This window comes from Nilaparvata lugens, chromosome 1 (genome assembly GCF_014356525.2).
Source record: "Nilaparvata lugens isolate BPH chromosome 1, ASM1435652v1, whole genome shotgun sequence".
Lineage (NCBI taxonomy): Eukaryota > Metazoa > Arthropoda > Insecta > Hemiptera > Delphacidae > Nilaparvata > Nilaparvata lugens.
In genome coordinates this window covers 54,899,001-54,918,381 of record NC_052504.1, presented here as the reverse complement: position 1 = coordinate 54,918,381, position 19,381 = coordinate 54,899,001, and the positions used below count along the sequence as shown (strand labels likewise).

The window sequence follows — 19,381 nt, the reverse complement described above, 5'->3', positions numbered from 1 at the left end:
GTAATATGACATCAATGGTGATGTGACATATCATCATTGATGTAATATGACATCAATTATAAATTGTAGTTCTATTCATCCTTGAAACGATGAAATCAAAGTCAGCTCGATAGGTACCTTGATTTGGTACCGAGATATAGCCTACTTGTTTTACGAAACCATTACTGTTCCATATTTCGGTGGAGGGGGGTATAGGTAGGTAAGCGGGGGAAGATGAGTATTTTGTGATTCCAGGCTATTTACCATGTATACTAACATACTGCAAGAATTCAGCTTTCCCTTAATTAGTTGCGCAAAATCCAGTTTTATTGTCAATATTGGACAATTACGATCTTTCGATTACGCATGGTTATTGTAAATCAATCTTTTTTTTATGAAATACGGTACCCGATATGAGAAATTCGAAATGTGGTCGAGGATATAGAAATTTTCTCCTCTTTTTACTCCATAATACGATTCTATTCTTACAATTAAAAATAAAAACTTTAAGCTGAATAAAAAATGGTGAATTCCATTTTCCCCTTTTTAAGATTCAACTTAGGTACGAATCAACAATAACCTCTAAATTGAGACAAGTACTCAGCAGCTGTCAATACATGATAGGAACTTGCGATTGGTCTCACATTGTAGATAATTCAATGCTCTACATTCTCAGTTGCCTCAAATCCACGTTTAACCATTGAAAAACTACGGAGAACGTAAAAATGAAAAAATATTTTTATTTTCATGATTTTTTAAAAAGCGAATCGAACTATACCGTACACATATTTTTTCATGAATTATCCATGTCAAATGGAAGAGAAGATTCTGTTCAAAATTTAAAACCAAATAGAATACAGATGGAAATGAACAGCATTTAATTGGGATTTTCGTTTAATAATAATTACCAAATAAATTGTTCTATCATAATGGGTTTCCGAAATAAGCACCTTTGAATAAAGAAATTGGCCATTTTTTTTGTTTTCAAGTTATCAGTTTTTGAAATTTTTATCCTTGAGGTGTCCTTATGTGTGCCCCTCTACTAGTAAATACTGAAAAAGTTCATCTAACGGTGAGTATGATTGAACATTATCTCATCAACTTTTATTATTGTGCGAATTCTCAAAAAGAGGATAATGAAGTTAATGATGGGTGTTAAGATTAAAAATCGGGTGTTTTTTGAAATACAAGAAACATTGTTATCAGTTGTACCTGGAAATCTATCTGAGATAGATAATACTTATTAATTGCAGTGTGTTATTATTGTGTTAATTAACTTCAAGGGTTTTCAGTTTCTGATCAACTGAACCTATATCTCTCGTCTATTTCCAGTTAAATGTGAAATTCAAATCCCGCCAGCGCCAGGGGATAAATTTATTATTTTCAATCTGCAACCGGATAAGCTTTACAATTCTAAACATGTTTTCAAGTACACCTGTTTTTTTCTTGCATTAGAAAAAATATATATAGCCTGGACCTTTCGTTGGACTTTCCCTGGTCAGGGATTTGGGTTCCTAGGATCATATTCCACCATAATTAACAGTTTGCTGCCCTAAATTTTGGTATTGGGTGATTGGTCGGTGACCGGAACTTTGGGACCAACTAGATAAAAGATGAATTTTGGTACCTAGTCTGGGGTCTCTACCTGCGAGGTGATTAGCAAAGAATAGTCGGCCCTCTCGACAGTATCACATCATGCTTCTGTCACTGAATGAAAACCATTCATCGATTCATTTTTAGAAAAAAAGTTCTGTGTACTGAGTAGATAAACAATCTATTTCCATCACAGATATCTTCAGAAGGCCTCTTTTGCAATATGCTATTAGATCTAAGTTTTTTGGTCTAATAAAAACTTGAAATTCATATTTTCCCAATCAAGTAGCGGAAATAATAATTCAACTTGAAAATCTGAATAAATAGATATATAAAGTACCTAATGTTTATTGAATTAATAATTATTTATTGAATTATAATTTATTGAATTAATTTAACTGACTCGCTAAATTCTGTCCAAAAAACAATGTCCATCTACCTGTTGGAGACACCTGATACTACCTCGAAGTCGCATTCTCTCGTATGTCGGAACCCTTCAGTTCCAAAAGGTATTGATCCCTAAAAGTATTGGTCGTAAAGTTGCTAGCACCGAATGGCGGCCCGTCCCTCCCGTCCCTCAGACCTCCGCGCGCCATAGAAGAGAAGCCATTTATTTTGATTTAATATGTTAAGAATAGGTTAACCAAGGTGATTGGAGTAACTTGTGTTGTTCTAATTACCTTGGATTAAACGATGTAAATAAAACACTTATTGATCAGGTTTCATTATTTATTTCCAAAACAAAAAATTTATAATTGAAAGAAACATTTTCGAATTTTATTCTTAAATTATAGTGATGCTAATACCAATGTATAGAAATTACAATTAATATTATTGCAGTCATTTTTTTTGTTCAATTGTTTCATTATTTTCTATTTCAATCGATGCCCATGAAAATAATCGTTATCAAATAATTCAATATTTTATTAAATTCTCACTTTGAGCTATTTCCAATCCCTGTCTCCCCCAAGAAAACAGTATTTACAATAAAATTATTATGGTACATGCATATAATATGACAGTAATATTTTTTGGTTTATCATTTTATAATAATTTATTGTGTGACTAGGCACTTTTCATAACAGGTTCTACAAATGAATATTATCTTAGAACAACATAGAAGTACAAATACTGCATTCAACCTAGCCTAAGTCTTTTTATACCTTATTAAGACACAATATCTATATAAAATGGTAAATAGTAAAGCACCAAAGCTGTGTAGTTGCATAGTAATATAAAACCAGAGTTATGATAAATGCAATTTCAACAGAAAGCTTGAAAAAATAATTCATGGTTTTTGATACTACTGTAATGACTGATTTCTGAAGTAGGGTGGCTAATGCGATGAGCTCTAAAATAGTTTTTATATTTGTAATATACTAGTCTATGATAATTAGGGTGATAGAAATTAGATATGAATTCTAGCTTCAGCATTTCACATGCATATCATCATCATTATTATTAATATTGCTTGTAGCATTTTGTAAGTTCATAACATAATTTGAACTATTTTGATTATAAATGAAAAGCTTCTCCTCTTGGAATTGATTAGGTTGAATTAATAATACATTTTCAAATAGTTCCATCAAAATTATAAATAACAACAACTAGCTTGAATGAATAAGCTAGCTTATCAGCAGTAGACAGTTTTACATAATTTGAATAGAAAGACAATAAACTTACTTTCGGTTTTATAATTTGAGTTTTGAAAAATGTTATTACTTTAGATCTTCAACAAATAACTTTTTGGTACTTCACTTTTTAATTCACAATGGTTCAAGTAATGTCAGGTTATATTTTTATCATATAATTATTTCCGATCCATTCAGAGAAGACTTCTATTATCAGACTAACTGGGTGATCGGTGACTGAGATGCAATGGACCTTTGCTTTATTGGTCCAACCATCACTCTAAATCATCTCAATATCACCGTAAGAGAAAATCCTAAATTATTGCCCAATAAGATAGACATTTCTTAATAAATATGATATATTATGAAAGCTTGACTATATTTCAAATCAAATTATTGCGGAAAAATAATACTGTATTAATTTTTACGAAAAGCTGATCACATTCCAAAAGTAAATGGTGATGGTGTCAACAGTAATTAAAAAAGATTACATTTTATTCTATGATGAGATATTATATAGTCAAATTTGGATACAGACATTTGGAAATTTGTTCCAACCTTTACATGTAAGAAAAATGAGGCCACTGACTGTCTAATCCGTAGAAAATTTACTTTAAATAACCATACTCTATACCTAGATCGAGTGACGCGATCGTAAAAATTCTAATTCATCTTTATTCAAGCAATGTTATTATTATTATTTTATCATTGATCTCTGTTTAATATCAACAACTATCTAAATTATTGGACTTTTGCAAACTGCGTGTGATTATCTTGGTGTTCTTAATCATTCTCTATTTCTATCAGCAATAATAAACTATTGTTGAATGAATTGAATAATTTAAAACGATTCATAAAAAACATTTTGGATAGAATTCGAGAATATATTAAAGTGCAACTCTACATTTGAACTAAACCATACAACTGGACTATTTCTGATTACGGTACATTAACATTGTTCAACATTCGGTAATCACATAATGATTCGGATGATGGTATCTCAATTTCGCCAATGGCTATAATATATGCTATTTATAATGGGTAAGAATATAAAGAATATGATTGGGTTGAATAAAAATATTGTTCATTCTTTCTCAAAGCAGTAAAAACGAATTCATTGAAACGAAACACACCACCTGATTGTGCAATGATTCGATTACCATTTTTTGTAAAGTTTTGTGGAACCGGGATTGAAGGTTTACAATAGTGGGTTTGCATAAACAAAGTACTACCTATTTCTTGTAAGAATGGGTAACTTTGATCATATCTAATTCAAACATAACATGCATTCACTTTATTTTGCTGGCTTCGAATTTGCTTACGTGGTAGACAAGATCTTTGAATAATCTCAAGCACAATTTCCACAAAATTCCATTTGTGTGCGTTTTTTATGGCATCTTCACCAACACAATTCATGACCTCATATTAAATTGAAAATTTTGAGATTTAGTCTTCTAAAAAACCCTCGACTAGTATGAAGAGATTTCAAATAAAATGGAGCTGAAAAAATTGTTAAGAATCTACTACAAACTAGAATACTATTTAGATTCCTTGAGTCATATAGAAAACAGTAGAAAATACTGTAAAAAATAAGTGAATCTATTCCATGCTGTTTTGGAATAAATGATCGTTTATTGCTAATAAGAAAGTTGGTTATTTTGAAAAGGTGTATAGATCTTAAGTTGGTCTATTATACCTCATCACTATAACTATTGATAAAATAGGCTGGTAAGAAAAATGTTTTTAGAATAAAAACTGAGCTCTCACTTATTGATAGAAGAATATTGGGATAACCGCACTTTTTAACATAAGGCATGATTTTTATGGCATCAGCTCAGTTGATATAATATTTTCGCAATGGTGGAAGCTTAATACACCAAGCTTACTCTTCATTTCAATTAAACGCTTTTTATGTATCCGAATGTAAAAATGCATACTCCAATTAAGTATGATTTTTGTTATGGTAAGTGGGTATATGGATGGAAATGTGGAAGATGAATAAGTGCAACAAGCCGAAAAAGCTAACTTTTCAGAAGAAGGAAGTTTTACATGTGTATAAAATAATCAATCATAACCATGCCCTTACAACCATGTAGGTTGAAAATCGAACATTTTTCTATCATTCATTAGCTTGAAAATCGAAGCATAGATTTATAGAAAACTAATTTCTATAAAAACATAATGAAAGAAAAATGTCTCACGTATTATCGAAAAGTCTTAAATCGTTGAGTTACTAAACACTTTTTCTGTGACATGTCGAATTTTTATAACTTGAAACTCCAAAAGTAAATTTGTGAAAAATAATAATATAAAAGGTTGAGCAGAGAAAATGTCTTATTTAAAGAGTAAAAAGTGCTTGATCAATATCTGATAACATCATTCTTAATTGTACAAAATGAAAAATTCAATTTTAATGTTTGAAAATAGACTACATTTTGGCTGAAAAATATACAATTAATAATTATTGACGTATTGATAAAAGGCTAGTATAATTCAAATTCTTACATACTAACCAAGCAGATTATATTTTTTCTATAATAATATCTAAAATGACAAAATGATGATTGAAAGACGCAATTTGAATTGAATAGCTGAATGACAATTAAAGTGAATACATTATTTAGTAAATATAAAAACGATTCTAAGACTATTTCATTGTTACCAAAAGTTGAACCAATACATGAATCATCGATTCATAGTAGACTACATAAAAGCTTTCATGAATGAGTGAGATTTCGTTGTAGCATTTCGTTACTCTTTTATCCATTATTAAAATTTTTTTGTTAATTCGGATTCATTTATCTACAGTGTAACTACTTTCATTCTATAAAGCTAACTATCAATAAAAACCCGAATAATTCAGACAAAAAAGTCCGCAAAACTTTATTAAGTCTCATAATGAAACCATACAGAAGAGATAGCATAGCCTATGCTATTCCTATGCTTTTGCCTACGGTGATACCGAAGGGGACAGAAATATAAATTTCCGAAGTAGACGGAAGGCTACACAATCGTCTGTATGGCAAACAGGAAAATATCCTAATCATTATTTATTAGTTGACTGAAAAATAAAAAGTTGGGTTTGAAATAAACTAAGGATGAAAAAACAGGTAATTTTCTGTTATTATCAATGATAAAAGCTGGATTATAGTGAAACTGGCAAAAATTAAAAAAATCAGAGAAGTATTTTTTGAAAAGACGGCTTCTCTGTTTGCTTCTTGTGGAATTAATCACGATTAAAATTTAACCGGATTTTGTGCAACCGGCACTTTGACTATTACTTTTTTTCAAGTAGTTGAACTATTTTTAGTTCAAGTAGGCTTGTATCAAGTACGATATTACAGCATTTAGATACTAACATGTATGAGAACCTCAAACAAAATATTTTAAATAACAAAATTGTATTACACGAGAGACTTGCAATTGTAAAATGAATAGGGTGAGTTGGGATATGAAATTCAATAATTTACAATAAGGCCATTCAAATATGAGGCACTATGACAAAGCATTGTTGAAAGTTATAAATTATAAAAAGAGAGTTATTCATTGTCACAGATTGATACCTAGTAAACATTTCTTAATGAGAGAACACAAATGTACCATCTTGAAACACACTATTTATATGCTTTCTAGTAACTTCAAGCGCATCATTCATAAACAATAAATATAGATTCTCACAAAGAATAATTAACGGAATAAAAGCTCTAATACAAAATCGAATCCAACAACTTATGTCATCAGGATAAGTTATGCCAGATTCGAAATTGCGCTTCATCTAAATCAGGTACTTCAATAATCAATTACTTAAACGAATAAAAATCTAACATATTAAATTACAGCTATCAACAATGCAGCAATTCATCAAATGAAATCGTATTGCATGTTCATGATTCTATAAGAATACGGTAGCCTATTTAGAGAATTCATAATGTTCGCTAACCGACTTATATTGTGCAAACATCTAATCTATAAATCATCATATTGTACACGGTTTTCGAGTTCGTTCATTTTGGGAAACACTCTCACTCATACCTCAGTGGAAATGAAAAATTGAACTCATTATTCGGCCGAAGAAAATGAATAATATACATTTCATATTGCTATGCTGATAATGTGGATGGTCATGGAAAATGTACTGAATTTGTAACATGGTAAATATTGAAAAATGTACTTATGTGAAATGCATGAACCATTTCGCAATGCGAGAACATGGTGATTCCGTTTTTGATGGACTTGAAACCAAAGGATGAATGGAAATGGAATCTTTCTAAAGATATATTTCAAGATACACCAACATCCGATTGAATTTATTCAATAACTAAAATAAAAACATTTGTGTTTTCCATGTTAGTTTATCCATGTAAACATGTACCTAACAAGCTTAGAACATATTCGATTTTAGTAATATTGTAAAATTAGTAGTAGAGATGAAATTAGTGTATGCAGTTAGTAGAGAGTGAAGATACTATAAATACTAATGTTCATTCAAATGCAATTCACTTTTGAATGAATAACTCAAAGTTATCATCAAATTATATTTTTGAACTCATGAAGTTTTGTTACAGGCTTGCATCAATGATATTGGAAGTAGACTCCGATTCATAAAAATGATAAAATATCAGGAATAAATTTGTACCATGTTCCAACATTTCTGAAAGATGAAAAGTTAGTGACTCTAATCATCAGCAGAGCGAAAATTTGGTACATGTATCGCATTTCCATGAGCATCCACTGATAAGTAAGTTACAATAATTAATAATAGGAATAAAAAGTATGACTTGGGACTAGACTTGCGATGATTTCGAATCGGACTGGTTCTCTGAAGAAGACGACCCGGTGCGAGTGATTTCCTGAAACAACACATCGCATTCAAAACAAACACAAAATACTATTTCTGACAATCAAACCCTAATTTTACATTTATTATTATTATTCAAATTCAAATTCTTTATTCTGCCTGACATTTTTTACAATGTATAAGCTCGTCAAAAAATACAGTGTACATAATATTATTATTCTTATATGCAATATATGTAAATATATGATTAATTACGTTAAATTATTTCTCGTAATTTTTTCAAAACATGTGTTCTATTTATTTATTGTTCTATAAATTCTTACGTGAAAAAATTGATTTGACTTAAAACAAAGACACTTAGGCCCGCCGCAAAGTAGACCCAAGCTAATCCACGAAAAGCAACCCAAGCCGTGGGATGTTTTGTAAACCATTGCTAGGATTCTCCATACATCTGTGTAATCCTATTATATTAAACGAGCAATTTCTGTATATGGTTATCTGGATATCTGGTTATGTGGTTATATGGGTATATATTTATGTTCAACGAATCTCGAAAACGGCTCTAACGATTCTCACGAAATTTGGAACAAAGTAGGTTTATGATATGAACATTCGATTGCTCTAGGTCTCAACCCTTGGATAACTCGCTGAAGGACATTAAAAGGATAAATACGACCTTGGAAAGCCAGCTGGAAATTTTATCATCTGTCGATACCGTGATGGAAGAGAGTGAACGAGTGCATGTGTGTGGGATCATCCAGCTGATATCACGAAAAGAAAAATAATTATAGCAAGAGAAACTTATTTTCGTTTATTTATATTTTTTTAGAAAACATGTTTACTTTAGAAAGTCCAAAATAGTAACTAGATGCTGTTAGTGTAGAATAGTACATAGTATATTAACAAATTAATATTGTAGCAAACATAGTAAATCGAATTCATAGTATATCTATTTGTAATTGATGATGTGTTTGTTTTTTGAAGTGTGAATAAATTGTTATTTTGATGAGTGATAGTAGCTTAACCTAGATTTTGATTTGGACTGTAGTATAAATTTAAAAAGAGACAGTTCTGTGCATAAGCCTGTTGTGTCTCCTCATTAACTGTGAAAATAATTGTACGACTGAGAAAATGAATAAATAAATATAAACTATAAATTCAATCTTTCGTTACAAATTTTCTATGCTTTTACACTCCAGAGAAAAGCTCGGTCCCCCGATATTGATAATAATAAATGCAATTAATAATCCACTTGTCAGCTGATTGATTATGAATAATTCTATAGCAATGGTTTACATATCGTCCCAATGCGTGGGTTGCTTTTCGTGGATTAGCGTAGGTCTACTTTGCGGCGGGCCTAAGGGCCGGTTTCCGAGCTCGAGATTTAGCCAAGTTCTAGACTTTTAAACAGCTGGAGTCAGAAAATCGGCTTTCCGAAACGGGGCGTAGTCGTAGTTTTTATGATAATCTTTATTTTCTCAATAACTTTCTCTATAACTGGAAACATTTTTCCTTGACAAAATGAAACATTCCTAGATAATTCAAAATGGCTGAAACTTTACACAATTTTATCTCAATTTTATTTTGTGTGGACTACGACTACGCCCCGTTTCGGAAAGCCAATTTTCTGCCTCCAGCTGTTTAAAGGCACGCCGAAAAGTACACCCACGCAATCCACGACCCACGCTTATCCACGATCAATGTCAAGCGAACCTACACGCTGGGCTGGGTCTGTCCACTACCTCCGTAAACAAAGCCGTAGCGCATTCGTGTGACGTCAGCACAGGTAGGGCTCCTACACCAATAAAAATTAGTTGATTTCAGCTGATCTATATCAGCTAGTGTTTTATTGGTGTAGGAGCACTACCTGTGGTGACGACGCACGAATGCGCTATGGCTTTGTTTAACCCACGGTCCACGTTCCACGCTACCTCGACAAAAGCCGAGTATAGCCGAAAAACCACGACAAAAGCCGATTATAGCCCAAAAGCCGAGTATAGCCGAAAAACCCTGTCCAAAAGCCGACAGAGTATAGTTTGTATAAAATAAGTTGAGAAATATTTTATATTGAATTTTATATTATTAAAAACTATCTGCTGAGTAGTGTCTGTATTCGTTCAAGACTATTGAAATGTCATGTTATTCCATACAGACTATGGTCCGGCCAGAGCATTCGAATTGTAGCGCCAAATCCCTGACTACAGTTCTGCCAATAGCAGGCTTGTTGGCACCAGTGTCGATCGTCCAGCTGTTTGCCTTGTCATCCTAACTTTCAGTTTTTGTTTCGTTAGTCGGTCAGTTGTTCTTGTTTCGTCCATTTTTGGTTTGTCTTGTCAGCCCGTTGTCTTGTTGCAAGACCGAATTTGTATTTTGTAATGTAATTTCGATCGGAAATTTCTTGTAAATGATTGTTTAAGTGTCGTGTGTGTGAATTATGAATATAACAGCGTAAATAGTGTTGAATTGAATTAATTTGAATTGGATTTGAATTTATAAAGAATCAGTTTGAGCTTTGTTCGAACATTGACCTGCAAGTTGAACACAGAATCAACGCGAAAAGGCAGCCTGGAAGCAAACCTTTCTTTTCCCAGATTTCTTCCCACCTTGAATCTGACCAAAACACCTAATAAAGTAAAGGCTTCGAAGGGCAAGTAGACAAGATTGGATTAAATCTGGTGAGTTTTTGCTCTTTTTTATTGTTCATTAATGCAGAGTTTAACTGTACCAATAACCTGGCTCAAATTGAAGATTAAATTTTGCTCCTTGTTTGTATTTGATAATTTGAATAATAAATTACAGTCCACTGGTAGCTCTAGCCTGAGCTTTGTTCAGAACATTTCTGATCCTCCGAACCGTGATGAATTTAAATTTGTAATTTATTGATTAATTCACACACATTGGATTTAAGCAGTTTCGTATTTGTCCAATGTTGGCATGTTGAGAATGGTCTGATCTATGCTCAACTTAGTTTGTTGTAGCCTTGTTCTAAGAGCAAGGTTTCTTGTCAATTTGTATTTGTCTGAAATTAAATTTATTTCAGTTAAAATTGTAATTTTCCTGAAACTAGGCTCATTGTGCTCTTTTTCGGGAATTTGTTTGTTGGATTTTGTATTGTCCATTTTGTTATACATGTTAGTGAAGGTTAATCACAGCATGATTTTGTTTGTTCAATTCAACAAGTTATCGTTTGTTTGTGAGTTGTTGGAAGAACATTATCTAATCATATAGTTTTGTCTTCAGCAGTAACTTATCTTGTGAATTGATAAACAAAGTTTAACTTTGATAACTTACTAGTCGTGATTCTTCCTTCCATTTAGTTTTGAACTCATTCTTGTTTTTTTTTGTCTGTTTTTGTATTGTCGGGGCTGAATTGTTTTGTGTATGAGTTCAAGATGGAGGAAAAATTACAGAAACAAATCAGGGTGCATCGCGCTAAACTGGAACAATTGTATGCGAGATTGCAAAGAATTTATGAACTGTCTAAAAATGTCTCTGATCCAAAGTTGCTGAGCAATTTTTAATCTTGTATCCTCGGTGTCTCAGACCATTTCGGATTATGAAAAGACAGAATTAGTGGTTAATGAGTTGGAACTTGAGTTGAATAAAGACTATGTTGTAGCATTCAACGACTCACATGTAGATCTGTTTCAGTATATTGAAGTAGCGGCTAACACTCTCAAACAGAGAGAGGCGACTGATGCTATTGCTCAATCTTCAGCAGCTTCAGCAGTTAGTGCACAGCCGGTCGTGTCCGAGTTGGTACTGCCTAAAATCGACCTTCCAAAATTTGATGGGAACCAGACTCAATGGTTGGTGTTTTATGAACTATTTAAGGCATTGGTACATGACAACAAGAGTTTGAATGATCAGCAGAAGGTCCAATATCTTGTAAGTAGACTTACTGGACAAGCAGCAAACATTTGCCACCATTGGCTAATAATTATAAAATAATTTGGCAGGCATTATTGACTCGCTATAACGATCCACGGGCGCAAGTCGATGCCTATTTCAAACAAATTTTTGAATTTCGTCCAATAAAATCAGAATCAAAGGCAGGTTGTATTGCGATTTTGGATGGGTTTTGCAGTTCAATCAATGCAGTGAAGAGATTGCGACTCACTGATTTGTCAGACTCGATATTCCTCTATCATGGCTTGAGATTGCTGGATCCAAGTTCTCGTAGAAATTTTGAATCGGCCGTCCGTGACAAGGCTATGCCAACTTATGCCGATTATGTCAAATTCATTGAAAAGCAAATTAAGACTCTTCCTTCTGATGAGAAACAGACTGAATCGTTTAATATGAGGCACAAAAAGGATAATAAATCAAAGGTGTTTGTGGTTCAATCTAATGATTCATCTAACGATGCATCTAGTAAAAAGCCCAATTGTCTGAAGTGCTCAAAACCGGGTCATCGGTTAGTAGATTGTGTAAGTTTCTTGAAAATGTCTCCTTGGGATCGTTATTGTTTGCTTAAAGGAAAGTTTTGTTGTTTTCGTTGTCTTGATGTGGATCATTTGAGTAGAGATTGTTGTAGTAAAACTCAGTGTGCTCAATGTCGAGAATCTCATCATTCGTTATTGCACTTTTCCAGATCAAGTTCCAATGAAGGTGTTGCGTCCTCGTCGAACTCCAAGGCAGGTGGCACATCACCTATTAGTTGTTCTACATCCAACGATGTAGAAAATTCGACCGTTGTGTTGTCGACCGTCACTGCACATGTTCGAGATTGTAATGATCAGCTTTGTGATGTTCGTTTCTTGATTGACACCGGGAGTCAGTGTCATTTTGTTACAGCCAAATTGTGTCGGCGTTTGAGACTACCATTCCAGCCCATGAAAACCGTTGTTCGTGGATTCGGTGGTGGTACTAGTGAAGTTCGAGGTCGTACTTGTGTGTCGATTCAGTCGAAGTTGGATCCTACCGTCAAGTTTTCGATGGATGCCACAGTGGTAGATAAAGTCATCGACAAGTTGCCTTCTTGTGAAATCGACAGATCCAAACTTCATCATCTTGAAAATCTCACACTGGCTGACGACAAATTCTACCTTCCTAGTAGAATAGATGGCATCATTGGTGCGGAGTTAGTTCCTCACTTGCTACGTGGGAGTCCTAGTATAGGTGAATCGCACGAATTGATGACTGTTAATAGTGTCTTTGGTCACATTCTGATGGGGAGAGCGCCGATTCTCACTTCAACAACGAATGTGTCGAATTGTTTTACAGCCATCTGTAGTCCATTCGTTAGTAGTCCATCGTTGGATAGTTTTGTGGAACGTTTTTGGGAGTTGGAATCGTGCCCTGCACCAAGCTGTCAACTGAAACCGGAAGAGTTGGAGTGTGAGGTAAATTTTCGGAAGTCTGTACATCGTGTGAATTCTGGTCGTTTTGTTGTTGCCTTGTCATTTGCGGAGCCGCCCAGCAGCTTGGGAGATTCGTATGCTGTCGCCGAACGCAGACTGCTGACTTTGGAGAGACGACTAGAGCTTGACAGCAATACTCGTATTTCATATCATGAAATATTGATCGATTACCTACGTCAGGGTCACATGTCGTTTGTAGCAGATCAGACAGACCGAGGTGGTTACTACATACCGCATCACGCCATCGTGAAAGCAAGCAGCACTACCACGCCCATCCGAATTGTATTTGATGCTGGTTCCAGAACATCATCGGGTTTGTCATTGAACCAGGTTCTTCATGCTGGTCCCAAATTGCAGACTGACATTTTTGTTTTGTTAGTTAATTTTCGTTTGTTCCCAATCGCACTAACTGCCGACATTAAACAAATGTATCGACAGATATTAGTGGAGGATTCCTGCCGTCGTTATCAGCGTGTATTGTGGAGATTTTCGCCGGAGGATCCGATCGAAATTTATCAGCTCAATTGTGTTGTTTTTGGTGTTTCAAGCTCTCCATATTTGGCGCTTCGCACCGTCCACCAGCTTGTAGAGGAGGATGGAAATCGTTTTCCAGCAGCCAAGGCGAGAATACCAAGAGACATGTTCATGGACGACTTAGTCACATCTGTCGCCACAGAGTCAGAGGCCGCGGAGCTGTATCGTCAGTCCAAGCAGCTGTTTGAGGGAGGAGGTTTCTCGCTCACAAAGTGGACTTCAAATTCACCATCAATGTTGGAGAAATTCTCGGAGGAAGAGAAATCGTTTTCGTACAAGGATTTCGAAGCAGACAACTCCTTGGCTATCTTGGGATTGAATTGGCAACCTAGTACTGATCTGTTTCAGTTTTCAGTCAAGAGTGGTGAGGTCGTCGCTACTAAGCGTTCTATTCTGTCAGTGATGGCTCGTATCTATGATCCACTTGGTCTCTTGTCACCGTTTACATTATTTCTCAAATGTCTTGTCCAGAAACTGTGGAAATTAGGAGTGGATTGGGACGAGAAGCCGCCTGAGTCTATCTGCACTCTTTGGGAGAATTGTCAAAAGAGTTGCCTCTATTGTTGAAATTTGCTGTTCCACGTCACGTTGGTTTGTTTCAGGATTCTCACATCAGTTTGATTGGTTTTTGTGACGCATCATTGTCTGGTTATGGTGCAGTTATCTATGTGAAGTCGCAGAAGGAGAGCGAGGAGCCAAGAGTTGTATTATTGTGTTCAAAGTCCAAGGTAGCACCATCTAAAGTTGTTTCAATACCTCGTTTGGAGTTGTGTGCGGCACTCTTGTTGGCAGAACTCATGAATTCAGTAGTCACTATTATTAGTGAACGTTGTCATGTGTCTCGTATTGTCGCACTCTCTGATTCTACAGTCACCTTGTGTTGGATTAATGCTCCATCCGCGAAATGGCAAACTTTTGTTGGTAATCGCGTCGCAAAAATACAGGATTCTTGTATACAGGAGTGGATGCATGTTGCCGGAATTGAAAATCCCGCTGACTGTTTGTCTAGAGGTTTATCACCAGTTGAGCTTGTGAACTTTCCGTTGTGGCTCTCAGGTCCATCATGGATAGCAGAGGACGAATGCGATTGGCCCGTCCGAACTCAAATGGAAGAGATCGTGGATCCACCGGAGGCGAAAAAACCGTCAGTGTTGACAGTCACAAAATCTCCTGATTGTAACAGCAATGCAGTATATTCATTGATTGGTCGTTGTTCGGATTATGGTCGTCTTTTGAGAATTGTAATTCTTGTTCTCAAATTCTTACGAATCTTACCCCAATCAGAAGAATCAGATTTCGATGTTGCTGAGAGGTATCTATGTAAAGTGGTACAGAAGATACATTTTTCATCTGAATTTGTGCAATTGGAGAAGGGAGAAGATTGTTCTATGCGCCTACGTCGCCTGTCTCCATTCATTGATAAAGGTGTGATTCGCGTCGGCGGTCGTTTGTCTCATGCTGGACTGGAATTTGAGACTTGTCATCAGATGATCTTACCAAAATCCGACGCTTTCGTATCGATGTTGATTGATTATCATCACAAGAAGAACTGTCATGCTGGACCTTCGTTATTGTTGTCCTTGATCAGACAGAAATTCTGGATACTGTCTGCTCGCTCTATTATTCGTATTTGTGTTTTAAGTGTAATCGTTGTTTCCGTGTTCGACCTAGTAATAATGAAATTATATCCACTCCCAACTCAATAGTTGTGGTGATTGTTGCATTTTTTCTTTTGTGTTGTTTTTTGGTGTTGGTGTTTTGTTCTTTTTGTCATGTCTGGATTTTTCCCTTCCTTTGTTTTTTCAGTTTTGTAACTTGGCTGAAAAATAGTTTTTCAGAGGCGGGGTATGGTCCAGCCAGAGCATTCGAATTGTAGCGCCAAATACCTGACTACAGTTCTGCCAATAGCGGGCTGTTTTATTTTGTGTGGACTACGACTACGCCCCGTTTCGGAAAGCCAATTTTCTGCCTCCAGCTGTTTAAAGGCACGCCGAAAAGTACACCCACGCAATCCACGACCCACGCTTATCCACGATCAATGTCAAGCGAACCTACACGCTGGGCTGGGTCTGTCCACTACCTCCGTAAACAAAGCCGTAGCGCATTCGTGTGACGTCAGCACAGGTAGGGCTCCTACACCAATAAAAATTAGTTGATTTCAGCTGATCTATATCAGCTAGTGTTTTATTGGTGTAGGAGCACTACCTGTGGTGACGTCGCACGAATGCGCTATGGCTTTGTTTAACCCACGGTCCACGTTCCACGCTACCTCGACAAAAGCCGAGTATAGCCGAAAAACCACGACAAAAGCCGATTATAGCCGAAAAGCCTCGACAAAAGCCGAGTATAGCCGAAAAAACCCTGTCCAAAAGCCGGCAGAGTATAGTTTGTATAAAATAAGTTGAGAAATATTTTATATTGTATTTTATATTATTAAAAACTATCTGCTGAGTAGTGTCTGTATTCGTTCAAGACTATTGAAATGTCATGTTATTCCATACAGACTATAAATAGTTGATCAGTTGTGAGCATGCGCCTCCTCCGTATCCATCTCTGAACTAGACGGATCGATGAACAAAGCAGCTGATTGCCTTTAGAAAGGCTAGAACCAAAATAACTGGACAAAGCGAGCAGAGTAGTTGACGTTCACGATACCTGTGAACGAATCTCAAACCGATTCACGCGTGGATATCTACTTGGTGGAATGTTCTGGGCTGGGCGCAGTATGCGGCGCGCCATTGCTAGCAATGCTCTTACAAAACTTCCCACGGCGTGGGTTGGAGTGGCGTGGATTAGCGTGGGTCTACTTTGCGGCGGGCCTTATTCTCCTATGAGGGGAACAGAAGTTGGCTGAAGAATCAACTTACGCGATCTCTGGTGGCGAAATTTTCACAGAAAAGTTCATATCTCTACGTGGAATCGCTAGCGTTCGAACGTCTGATCCCCAAGGAATGTTTTTTGATAAGACATTTGTTTTAAGAATAACACACTGAATTTCAGTGTCTTATTTATTTTATTATAGAGAAATACCACAACATCTCTTCCCAAACAATCCAATTTAAAACACTTAGTTTCAAACAAAACTGGATGAAGACTTGGCTTATCACAACATTTTTGTCTAAAAACTTTTCAGTAAGATTCTTGTCTAGAGTGTTTGGTTGTTGGACAAACAATGTTTTGGTTCAATCATGGTTCATAAGACTCTAATGATGGTGAAAGTGACTGTAATAAAAGAAGTCAGTAAAACGCGTCTGAGTTTGAAACATCACTCATTCCACCTTGACGTGACGGTTAATTTTTTTCGCCCCACTTGGATGTAATGAGCTGGTTTGTATAAGTCATACATGGAGGCCGAAAGTGATTGTTTTCTGACCAGGCCGGTAAAAGTTTTACGGCCCTAGGGCTGTAAAATAGCCTTGAAGTCAGCTGATTCTGATTTGATGTGAACGTGTTTAGAAAATAGTTTATGAAACGGAATCAGTTTATGTTTCTAGAATTACAGTATTTGCAATTAGATACTATCATTTTATTTGGATGAATGAAATACAAATAAGATATTATAAACTATTCAAATTAAATTTTCAGAGTATAATAGAAACTAACCTCTAACCTCATAGTACTGAGTTTATCACGAAACCTGGTGGATAATTTTGGAACTACTTGGGCAATATCCTTGAAGCTGAACATTTTTACAAATAGTTTATAAAACGGAATCAGTTTATGCTTCTAGAATTGAATAAAGTATTCTGCAATAAGATACTATAATTTTATTTGGATGAATGGAATACAGATAAGATATATTATAAACTATTCAAATTCGATTTTCAGAGTAGGAAAGGACTTCTAACCTAAACTTCCGCAGTCGCCAACAACAAGCATTGTTGACGTTGACATTCAGATTGGCCAAATTTCAAGTGTGCTAAAACAGCTGATCAAAAAACTTTTCATTATTTGTGTTTATTATTCAAGAATCAAAACATTTATAATAATATCATCTTATTGTCTTTTGAAAGAATAAAAAAGTATAAACTCAACCTCCCACATTAAAACATAATTGAACATAATATTTTAGGTTATTTAGACAAATCAGAATAAAAATAAAAATACTTGGACAATTTCCTGATATTCAGATTACCTCAGATTTGATAGAGCTATGACCTTCAGTTTTGCTTTCGGAAGTGCCCAATAAACAATTATTCTCATATATTATTTCATTTTTTGTATTGCAAAAAATAGCGTTCGCACCACGGGCAAAAATGTGTTTCTGGCTCTCTAGGAGCGAAATATACTATTTCAGCTTTCTAAGAAAGTTCTAATTCATTTGATTCCTTTTCAAAATTAAACAGACTCGTACGTGGATCATGGCGGCACAAACCTATCCAATGGAATAAGTATTGGAATAAGTATCACCTATTTTATTTTATTTATTTCATCCATCGATGATAAAAACACATAATCATAGAATTATTGGGAACAGACTAAATTTTACTATTTCATTGTAGAATTTTGATACTTGCCATTTCTTGCAATGAGTCTAGCCTGGGAAGGGGGGCCGGGGGGAACTCGAGCATGTCTGCCTCATCGCTGGCCGCACACCGATTGGCGAACACCTGTCTGCGGCGGTTGCTCACCTCACCTCTCATCCACCCCTCGCTACTCTCACTAAAACATGTCATTCGCAACAGATAGACATTTCATTATTATAATATTGATAAGTTTTGAAACATGAGTCAAAACTTTCAAAGATTCAATTAATCATGTTTCTTTGTTCTACATTACCTTCAGTAACACATTATTCTAATTTACAATAGAACAAATCCAAATTCAAATCAAATCCAAATTTCCAAAGATTCTAATGATAATAAAAATAATTATAGCTTATGCCCGGTTTCACCAACCTTGATCAAATATAGCCCAGCCATGGTCAATTAGACCATGATCAAAATTTGATCACTCGTTCAAACATACAACTGTTCCACCAACCTCGGGATTGATCAAAACTCCGTCGGTCAAATCTGAATATGGTCAACTCTTGTAGCTGTACTTTTCTGAAGTTGGCCAACATGTTTGCTGGCTTGCTATTGGCTACATCTGATTTTTATGGATGGAGATTAATAAGATATTGCAATTTTTCAAATGCTAATGAATTAATAATTATTATTAAATGAAAATCCAAATTAAATTCTGTAATATAGTAACACCCCATGATACTTAATATCAGTTTCACTGCTCATATTCAGAGGGTAATTTGCGCTGAATGCTCTTTTTACTTTACCGTCAGGCCGTCAAAAATTCAGATTATTGTACTTTTTTCTGTAATTAATGTACTGATTTTTCTTCATATTCATTATTTCGGGACAGGCCCCCTGGGCCCCCTTCTTATATACGCTCCTGGCACAGACGTTTTGCATAGTCACACATCTACATTAATTATAATATAATTAATATTATTAATTAATTAATATAGTCCAGTCAAATGGTCG

At 35.1% G+C, this 19,381-nt stretch overlaps 1 protein-coding gene across 11 annotated transcripts in view; it reads right to left on the bottom strand.

Annotated features, from left to right (window-relative positions):
- Positions 1-2,287: 2,287 nt before the first annotated feature.
- Positions 2,288-19,381, bottom strand: part of LOC111057561 (potassium voltage-gated channel subfamily H member 6) — a 288,140-nt gene continuing 271,046 nt past the window's right edge. For all 11 annotated transcript variants that reach the window (XM_039436886.1, XM_039436872.1, XM_039436881.1 and 8 more), the window contains 2 exons: positions 18,416-18,560; positions 2,288-8,053 (listed from right to left, as the gene is read on the bottom strand). In XM_039436886.1, coding sequence (XP_039292820.1) covers positions 7,988-8,053; positions 18,416-18,560 — 211 coding nt within the window. In that variant the 3' untranslated portion in view covers positions 2,288-7,987. The remainder of the gene's footprint in view (positions 8,054-18,415; positions 18,561-19,381) is intronic.